Here is a 10,256-nt window from a genome sequence, read left to right as displayed (position 1 = left end):
CTGGACACGGCGGTTAGGACCCAAAGCTGTCTCAGGATAACCGTCACAGCTTATAGACCTGTGACTGAAACCCTCCACGAGCGCTAAATCAACCTGCAGACACGTGTGTGTCGTCTCTGCCTCTCATGCAGCTCTGTCTTATGTTTTATTAACACCAGAGGAGCATTTATATCTTGATATAATTTGTGTTTCCCACAGTAGTGGCCAAATACTTCACATTCACCGGTGATGAATTAGCAAATTAGCGGCCAGCTGTCAGACGCCGGTAGCTTGTGCTTTTGCAGCCCATCGCTCCTAATCAAGAGCACCTCGCCCTTTTTAATACGTTGAAGATAAAGTAACGCTCGCTGTGATAGCAGCTCTGCTAAATGAGCCGTTTGAAAGCACGGCTCATTTTTCATAATCCCGGAGAAGTCAATTAAGGGACTTGTGGAGCTCAGGGAAGGCCCAAGGAGACATTGAGGTGCAACGCTCGGGAACAAAAAAACAGAGACACACGAGTGAGTTTTAGTCACAGGAGGAAGAAAAACAAGCAGGAGGACAAGAGGGGAATGAAAAAGTAGCGTCTGGAAACAAAAGATGGGGTATAAAAATGTCAGACGCAGTGACAGGAACAACAGGTTTTTCACAGCCGTCGACAGCCACCGCAACAAAAGCCGAATACTCAAATTGCTTGTGGGTAAAACAAATCTTTTGTTTCACTTTGTGAGGCTCCGTCCTCTCCCCAGAGACCTCTGAGCGCTGCGATAGCACAGCCAACACCGACGACGAGCCAGGGAGGGAGAGGAATTAAAGTCTCACTGAGAGGCCGTTAATAAACAGTAAACAGTGTGAACAGAGGGAAGTGAATGCATCATTACCTTATCTCTTTCTCCCTCTGACATAAAAACACAATCACCTCCTTTGTCCCGTGTTTGATGGAGGAAGTTTCAGAGCGTTTGCGTACATTCAGGCCTGATTGTAAAGTAGAAAGTGTTTATTCCTCCTGAATAACACCCCTCTGAGTGGAATAAAAGTGCTCCCTTTTCCACATCAGATAAAATAGATTTTCTGCTGTGAAGTTGTTGCCTCCTGCAGCTTCTCTTTGTCTCAGACATGAATCTGAAACTTGGATAGTTATTAAACCACTGAGTCAGATTTGGATGTGCTTGTTTTTCCTGCACATCTGTTCAGAATTAAACGCAGTGAGGAGGAGAAAAGTTCAGACAATCTGAGGGGGCCACAGCAGAAAACTTAAACAATAATACACTCACTGTCAGTGGTGAGCTAGTTGTTAAAAAACACACACTGAAGTGTCCTCTTGGGAGCAGAACCACTAACGTGCCCTCTTGGAAGCAAAAATGTGTTGCAAAAATACCTTTTTGGAAGCCAAATTGCACTATGGGCCCTTTTGGAAGCAAAAATATGGTAAAAAGTGTCCCCATGGGGGGCCAAAACTCACACTAAAGTGCCCTTTTTGGCACTCAAACGTGCTTCAGTGCACTCCTGAGAGTTAATACATGTATCAAAGTGCCCTCTTGGAAACCAGAATGTTTGTTTTGGTGCATTCTCAGGAGCCAAACCAGTGCTGAAGAGCTGTCTTGGGGCAAGTTGCACTAAGGTGCCCTTGAAAGAGCCTAGACATGTGCTAAAGTGCACTTCTGAAAGCCTTAATGCAGACTTAAGTGCCATCTTGGCACCAAATGAGCGCTGAAGTGCCCTCTTAGATGCAAGAAGGCATACTAAAGTGCTCTTTTCAAGACATAAATGCTGCAAAAGTGCCCTCTTGGAGTAAAACTGCTTAAAGGTGCCTTCAAAAAAGCCAAGATGTGCGCTAAAGTGCACTGTCAGGAACATAAACCTGAACTAAATTGACCTTTTTGGAACCAAAATGTGTGTTTTAGTGCCCCTTTGGAAGTCAGGATGCATGCGTAAGTGCCTTTTTGAAGCAAAAATGCTGCAAAAGTGCACTTCTGGAGCAAAAATGCCATAAGGTGCCCTCAAAGAAGCCAAAAGGTATGATCAAGTGCACTGTTGGGAGCCTAAACAAGCACCAAAGTGCCCTTTTGGGAACCAAACTGTATTCTTAAGTGCCCCTTGGAAGTCAGGATGCATGCTTAACTGCCCTTTTCAATACCAAAAAGCTGCCAAAGTGCTCTCTTGGTGCAAAAATGCTTGAAGGTGCCCTCAATAAAAGCCAAGATGTGCGCCAAAGTGCACTGTTGAGAAAGTAAACCAGCGCTAAAGTGACTTTTTTGGAACCAAAATGTGTGCTTAAGTGTCCCCTTGGAAGTCAGGATGCATGCTTGAGTGCCCTTTTCAAAACAAAATGCTGCAAAAGGGCCCTCTTGGAGCAAAAATGCACTGTGGTGCCCTTAAAGAAGCCAAGAGGTATAATGAAGTGCACTGTTGGGAACCTAAACAAGCGCTAAAGTGCCATTTTCGGGAACCAAAATGTGTGCTTAGGTGCCCCCTTGGAGGCCAGGATGCATGCTTAAGTGCCATTTGGAGTCAAATATGCAGCAAAAATGCCCTCTTGTGAGCAAAAACACACTCTTTGATGCACTCCTAGGGGCCAAAACTGGTTTTGAAGTGCCCTTTTAGCAGCCAAAATGTTTGTTTTAGTGCACACTTGGGAGCCACAAAAGTGCTGAAGTGCCCTTTTGGGGCAAAATGCACTAAGGTGCCCTCAAAGAAGCCAAGATGTGCAGTGAAGTGCCCTGTTGGGAACCAAAATGTGTCCTCAAGTGCCCTCTTTGAATCCAACTCATAGCTAAAGTGCCATCTTGGTAGTCAATTTAGCGCTGATGTGCTCTATTTGGAGCCAAAACGTGATAAAGTGCCATCATTGTAGCCAAAATATGTGCTTAAGTAACTTCCTGGTTTGCTAAGACATTTAACCGCCCTCTTGGTTGTTTAAAATATAAGAAACTGCCCTCTTGGGCGTCAAAAATGCACATGTATCTGCTGTTTACATTTCTATCTTTTCGCCCCAGCCCTTTAAAAAGTCTGTGCACGCCACTGCTGTAGCTAAATTGCCACTTGCTTTGATGCTCTCAAATCATGGACTACAATAAAAGAGATATGCCATCATTCCCAAATCTAAAAGCTTTTGCATAAACACATCATTTTTTTAACTTTAACTTTTGTCTGATTGAGTTGCAGAAGGAGAAGTTTGAGTTATGAGATGTTTGTCTTTGTCATTTTAAATCCTCAGGGTTAAAAAAGGCTGCAACAATAACTGGTTGGTCACTGCACATTCCTAACTCATTGCTTATTTAATTGAAAATAATAGCTTTTGCATAAACAGCTCCAGGCGTTTGGCTGCAGGCCACTCAAGGCAACTCATCAACCTTCCTGTGGGGCCTCCAAATAAACCCAGCCTCCATAAAATATATCAATTAATAATCGTTTACTCCTTTCTGCAGGGTAAGGTTGATTGTTTACGTGTCGAATCGGCCTCCTTCCTTCTTATCTCATCCAGTTTATTCCTGATTTGGACTGCGTGGCAGTGAGCAGAGGACACAGAGGACAGAGTCTGAAATAGAGGAGGAAAAACTGTGTCAATAAACCCACAGTCAATAAACGGAGACGCCAAAACAAAGCACGTTTTCTTCCCACTGCAGGATTTGAGAAGAATGCATGTGACAGCTCCTCTAAAACCAAACAGATCTCCATAAACCAACAGTGGATTAATTTTACATCCCTGCAGGCCTGCTTTGTGAACACTGCGCAGTAATTTGAGGCACACCCGGCCTAAAAACAACCAATCTCATCTCATGCACAGTGGCATCGCTTTCTGCGTCTGACTTATTTCTTATTCGGGGTTTAAATCTGACTCCTGGCTCAGGTCGGGAGTTTCTGCCGGCTTAAAGAGCCGCAGTTCAAAGGATGAAACAGATGAGGTGAAATTAATCTCTGCATCTTTTTGTCCGCGCACACACAGACTCAGGACGACAGTCTGTTGCATACAGACTCACCCAGGAGAGTTGAACTCGCCAGCTAAAGAGTGTGAGCTCATCTTCAGCTGGGAGCAAGGAGGAAGGGTGTGAAAACAGCTCTTTCAGAGGGGGTTATGCATTTTTATCTAGATCTAAATATATGAAAAAATGAGAAATGAGCAGACTCAGAGATTTCCTAGAAAGTAAGTTTCCTCTGATGACTCCCTGGGCTGCCGTCCTGGGAGGAAGAGGACGTTGCAGCGCTGAGAGGATAACACAACAGATGAGATCAGTGCTGAACAGAGGGTGATGTAATCTTCTCCTTAAAGGAACAGTGCACAATTTAAAGGTAACTAATAAAGGCTGGGAGCTTCAGTCTGTCTGACAGCGACTGATATTTGAGATGTTTCAAACTAGAAATGTGAGCTCTCATCATCGCAAGTAAAGTCTGAGTATCTCCTCCTCTGCTGCACTTCTTCAGACTTTTCTCTCATAAACCTGACCCCCTAAGCCCCCCCCTCCCAACCTTTAAGGACAGAAATATTCAATGAAGCACTCAATCACTCCTCGCCGTGGTATTTTAAACTTAAATTAAATGCAACCGTTTGTTGCAGAGGTGCTGGCATGCACATTTCCCAAATGTCAAAAAGGCGGCGTGTTGACCTGCGTGTCAGCCGAGTTGAGAAGTAATTTCAACTCTGGTCAAAAGGTAAAAGGGTAAAAAAAAGGAAGTAATATACAAGCTGCATCAAAGTATACCTGAGCATTTGGAAAAGGGACCCACTCAAATGTTTGCTGATGCGATAAGAGCAGAAATGACAAATTATAGAGCTGATATTTCAGTTTCAGGCCAAAACAGTAAAACTCCTGGGATGTACTTTCACTTTAGGTTGATTCTGGCGCCCCCTGTGGATGAAACACCTTACATTTTGGTATTTTTTATGAAACACACTCCTCTTGCTGGCTTCCACAGTCGAGTTAATGCTCAAAGAGAGTGTGTGCAGCTTCGAGATGCTCTTACCAGCTCTGCCGTCTTTGTCTGGATTGCAGGACGGGACCAGAAAGGGTGATGGGTTGGGGTCCAGTAGCTCCTCAGGCTGCTCTCAGATCTGTGCCTGCTTCACTGGTTTTACCACAGTGTCAACAGGCAGATGTGAAACATGGACTCCTTGATACTTTTGCTGAATTATTCACCGTTGTTGATGAGGTTTTGACCAATCAGCATTGAGTACTCAAAGCCCTGTTTCCACCGAGTGGTTTGGTTTGGTTCGTCTTGGTACAGCACACGTTTTGTGGCGTTTTCCTTTGACTAATCCTGGGACGGGTCCTGAAATATCCGACCCGTACCGTTCCTCTTTTTGGTTCCCTTCTGTTGGGGTATCAGACGTACCGATCTGACTCCAGAAGGTGGAGCTAGAACACTGCAGTGTGTTGACTGGTTGAAATAATCATCACTTCCTGTTTGATGGTGGTAACAAAGAACAACAAATGACCCCACCATGTTGGAATCACAAAGACAAATTTCTGGATGTCTCCCGTCGTTGCTCTTTGTTTACTGTGCCACGTTTTTCTTCTTCGTTGGATTTGTTAGCAGGGTGCCGTACAGCTTTTCTGTCACGCTATTATGTAGCTGATGCAGCTATCAACATCCGGCTAACACTTTGCCCACCAAGAACTGTTCTGCTCCATACCGGTCCAATTGGTGGAAACGGGGCTTTTTTTTATGTTTTAATATTTTAGTCTTTCATTAGCACTTTAGGATTTTAGTATCTCAGTTTTTATTCATTTTATTATCTGGACAATTGTTGTTTTTTTATCTTCTTGGATTTAGGGTTTTAGCATTTTAAACAGTAGACTTTGAATTTAATGTGCAACATGGTCTGTTTGTGGTGTCTGTTCCCATTTGTTGACTTCTCTACACGCCTCAACTCATTGGCTGCCGTTGGCGTCTATAGACGTCAATTATGTTTTTCAGCAAGGGGAAGAGATGGGGTCTGGCGGAGCTTGTCAATCAAAATCATGTAGAGGATCAAAGGATAGAGCTTCAGAGATCAGCACGCTCCAAAAAAGTATGTTTTCTCTGTTTTTAAAGAAGAGAGTCGACCCTTCTTAGGTAGTTTTGGTGTTTACATAGTCAGAGAAAATAATGTTATTTGGTCTTGAAAGATTGTTCAGAATACTCTGAGAAATGGCTGGCAGCCAATGAGTTAACTGACCCTGTGAATAAAGTAAGTTTTTTTTTGTTGTTGTTTTTTAATTAAATCCAATTCAATTCAATTTAATTAACACAAAACTGGGTGATGCTTCAGATCTGTCTAACAGTCCAGTGGATCCCAAAGTGGTGGTCTGAACCCCAAGGGACTATTTACAACTGCCTATTTCATGCATTCTTGTAACAATACCAACAGAAAAAGTTAAATTTATTAAATCTAAATTTTTTTCTTTGTTGAAGACCCTTGAGGTAACTTGGGTAAGGGTGGTGTCAGTGGTGACAGATTCATTTCTTTCTCACGGCTTTTTTGTCTTCTTTGATCAGTCTATCCATATATTCCCTCAGCAGGTGGTCCAGAGTCTCCTGGACGTATACCTCGGGGTCATGAACTGAAAAGTTTAGGACCTCTCCCCTGGTCGATGCTCATTTTTCCTTTTTGAGGTTATAGAAAGAATCAAAGTTCTTTTCAATCTGTTTCAAAAGCCGAGTCAAACTCTGAAGAGGAGTTGGATGGGCCTTTGTACGCTTTTTGGTTTGTTCAACTTTTACTTTCTTTCTAAAAGAAATCTACTTCACAGCCTCCTCGGAGAGGAAATAATAGCCCAGAATGCACTGCAGCAACAACTTCTGAGAGGTGGGAACAGACTTTTAGCTTTATGGGTGTTAGCAATTTTCACATCCACTCTGGGTTCAAATTGAAGCGTAGAGTTGTCTTTGAGCAAAGGAGCCACCTCAAAGTGCCTCGTCTAAAGGTCAGCGAGACTCAGATCCTCTACAGGAGAGGACTAATGTAAGAACAAGGGAAGGAGGCAGCTCGGAGGGAGGAAGGTGTAGGAACAAGGATTCTAATTAAGTCCAGAGTGAACCGAACCGAGTGGAGAAATGTCAAAGAGCGCGTACGTTTTTCACACCGTCATCAGCTCATTAACAAGACGAGAACAACAGCAGCTTTATTCGTAAAATGTTTGTTTTAATAAGGTGCTGGAGGAAAATTAAACAGTCACATTTGCTCTTTATCCAACCACAGAACAAAGACGTTTAAAACCCAAAGTCTGCTAAAAACCACAGAGAGTGAGCTGCAGAACAGGAGAACATGACCTTTAACATACGCCGACGGAGGAGTCACAGTGTGGAGGAGAGGAGGCCGAACGCACCGCACCAGGCAATTAAGGCAACACGTCGAGAACGGTAAAAGACAACCTGTTTCTTTTCCTGTACAAGGAGATAAAAAATAAAAAAAAGCACCAGGAAACACATCACAGAGCCTCCAGAGGGAACATCGACACACCTCACAGCTGCTGTGCAGGACGACGACACAAATTCAAGTCACATAACGTGTTTCTAACATCAAGTTTGTCTGCGAAGGAATCCAAGAAAATGCCCACTTCCTCTCATCCTTCAGGTGAAGTTCAAGTTGGCGCAGAGACACCTGCTGGTGCTTTGGAGGAGCAGCTTGGCACAAAGACCGTAACGTAACCCTAATGCCTGTGTGCTAAAATAATCTCCTGAAACCGACAGGAAACCAAACGTTCCAGTGAAACGAGGTGTTAAATATGTTAGTGTTGAGACTTTTCCAATAAATACTGGCAGGCTGCTGAGGAAAACAGAGTTAAAAACATAAAAACTGAAAGAAAACATCACTGAGGTTGATTTAAGAATCAGGAAAATCTCCTAAAATTTGACACGATGAATCATAAAACGAGCTCGTGATCAGGAAAACGATCAGATCTATCATCAAATCCCGGCTCGCCTCTTTGGCCCACATCCAATCATCAATGTGGAGGATCATTTTGCATAATTTCATTGAGAATGGGTGATAAAGTCAGTTCAAGTCCCGCCTCAGCACAGCCAGGCCCGCTGATTGGCTGATGAAGCCGTCTTTTATGCTTCCCTGTCAAAGGTCGACGCCTCCTGCTGATGTGGCGTCTACAGTTTCAAGACACGACCGAGGAAGGTAAAACGAGCAGCCACAAGGGGGCGACACTGAATACTTTAAATATTAAATCATCTGTAAACATCTAACAGTCCGTCATGCTGTGCCTGGTTAGGAAAATCAAACCGCTCACAAAGTTTGTTCACAACAAACGTAGACAGACGAATAAAACCAGGTGAGGATGTTTTTGCAGTCGTATGGCATCGTCGTTAGAGTAAACATCATTGAATCAAGTCTTCTGTTGCCATACAACGAGAGATCCATCAACACCGCGTTGAATATTTACATCCACACCCTAAAATCTCACACCGTAAAAGAAAGCGTCCGTCCTGCTTTCCTTTCGTCTCCCTTTTCTCATCGTCTTTGTGCAAGAATTCACGATTCAGTCCCACGTCGTCGAGTCGTTGTTTCGTCCTCAGCAGCATCACACGGAGACAAAGACGTCCAGGTAGAGACGGTCGTAGGACTCCCTGAAGAAGAGGACGACGAGGAGGCTGAAGACGCAGGAGCCGGCCAGACACCAGTTCACCCACGTCGGGTCTGAAAAGAGACACAGACAGGTGTTTGGGTTAGATCAGTTTCAGATGTTCCCAGATTTCTGCTTGAGTATAGATTCGTCTGACCTTTCCATCCACTCTGCACCTCTCCTCTCTTATTTCCCTTTCATAAAGAATACAAATAAATCCTTTCTGTCTGGAGCAGGTTGTTCATGAGTCTGATAAAAGACATTTGCTTTGCTACGATATTCAATCCTGTATCTAAGAAGAGCACTTTAAACTTTGTGTCATCGTTTAACGGCGTACTACACAGGTCTCTGAGTGAAATACATCCTGCGAAAAAATGAAACTCCTTCTTTCTGCAGACACAAAGCCCTGACCTTAAAGACATTCAACAGCTTCAGCATCAGTTTGAACTTCAAGCTAACGGAGTCTGAGCGGAAATGCCAGCAGCCGGAGCTGAGAGGACGCAAATCTCTGCAGCTAGCTTTGATAATACCAGGTATGCTTTCTTTAGAAGCAGATTAAAGGCACAGTCAGATGTTTTTTAATCACTACTGTCTGTATCAACTGAGTATATCAAATATACGCCCCCTGTGACTCCAAGTCAGCTGCACAATCAGTAATTATCCCGCGCCTCAAACTACAAAATGCTACAGAATCTTTGTTGATGTTTGTTGCAAACTAGATTTAATGTAATCACACATTTTTGGCTTAGTTTACAGCTGAAAACTGCAGCAAAGTGAAGCCAAAGCTGCAGCTTTGTGAATGCATGCAATGCATCATGGGTAGGGGTCTGCAACTTTAACTTTCATAGGAGCAATTTAGCCTCAGCTCACCTGGTTTAGAGTTGATCCAGAGCCACAAAATCGAATTTATCTTCACATTAAAGACAAAACAAGTTTATAAAATTTTAGACCTAGTTAAAATCTGGTAAATACTTGTCTTAACTACAAGGTTGGTGAATGCATGAAATTGTACACCTGATGTCTCAGTATTTTATTTCTAGTTTATAATTTGAATCAGCAGAATGTTTAAAAAAATTGCAAAAAAATTGCAAAAGATTTCACAAATTATTTGATTTCAAAACTTTGCAAGCATAAAAAAATAGATGAGAAATTAGAAATATTTTTTAAAAAATGTTTTTTTTATTAAGAAAAAGTTTCAAAACTGTAAAAAATTTGCAAAACATTAAATAAAAGTTTGAAATTTTCTTAAAAATTTCCTTTCTTATTAAAAATTTGCACAATTTCAATAATATTTTTTAAAGCTACAAGAAGCCACTGCAAAGGAGTTAAAGAGCCACAGGTTGCAGACCATTAAACATGATTCATGTAGGCGTATCTCTTCTAGTCAACGTTGCACAACCTGACGTTTCTAAGGCTTGATCTGATCACATTTTGCATGAACAATAAATGAACTCAGAAAGTAAAAACAATGTCAATCCATGTTTCTGTTGGTTGTTGAAGAAACTGAGTAGGAATAAAGATTTGATTGACTCCAAACTTGAATCATCACCATGCTAAGAAACTCTCCTCAAACTTCAGCACGTGCTCTTTGATGACGACGTGGAAGTCACCTCCATAAATCCAGAAAGCATAAAGGGAGTTTGTATGAAGGAGCATTGAATTATTTATCAGTATCATACAGGGCTAATGGCTAATCGATAGGAGCGCCCAACATACCATGAAGGA

At 42.6% G+C, this 10,256-nt stretch overlaps 1 protein-coding gene across 1 annotated transcript in view; it reads right to left on the bottom strand.

Moving 5' to 3' along the window:
* Positions 1–7,094: 7,094 nt before the first annotated feature.
* The window catches only part of slc49a4 (solute carrier family 49 member 4), a 79,998-nt gene continuing 76,836 nt past the window's right edge, over positions 7,095–10,256 (bottom strand). The window contains exon 9 of the mRNA XM_074695274.1: positions 7,095–8,605. Coding sequence (XP_074551375.1) covers positions 8,490–8,605 — 116 coding nt within the window. The 3' untranslated portion in view covers positions 7,095–8,489. The remainder of the gene's footprint in view (positions 8,606–10,256) is intronic.

The sequence above is a fragment of the Halichoeres trimaculatus genome, unplaced genomic scaffold, assembly GCF_033239565.1.
Source record: "Halichoeres trimaculatus isolate MK-OKI-2021-1 unplaced genomic scaffold, fHalTri1.1 fHalTri1_scaffold_19, whole genome shotgun sequence".
In the NCBI taxonomy this organism is placed as follows: Eukaryota; Metazoa; Chordata; class Actinopteri; order Labriformes; family Labridae; genus Halichoeres; species Halichoeres trimaculatus.
Note: the sequence above shows the minus strand (reverse complement) of the source record. Positions and strands in the feature narration are given on the sequence as shown.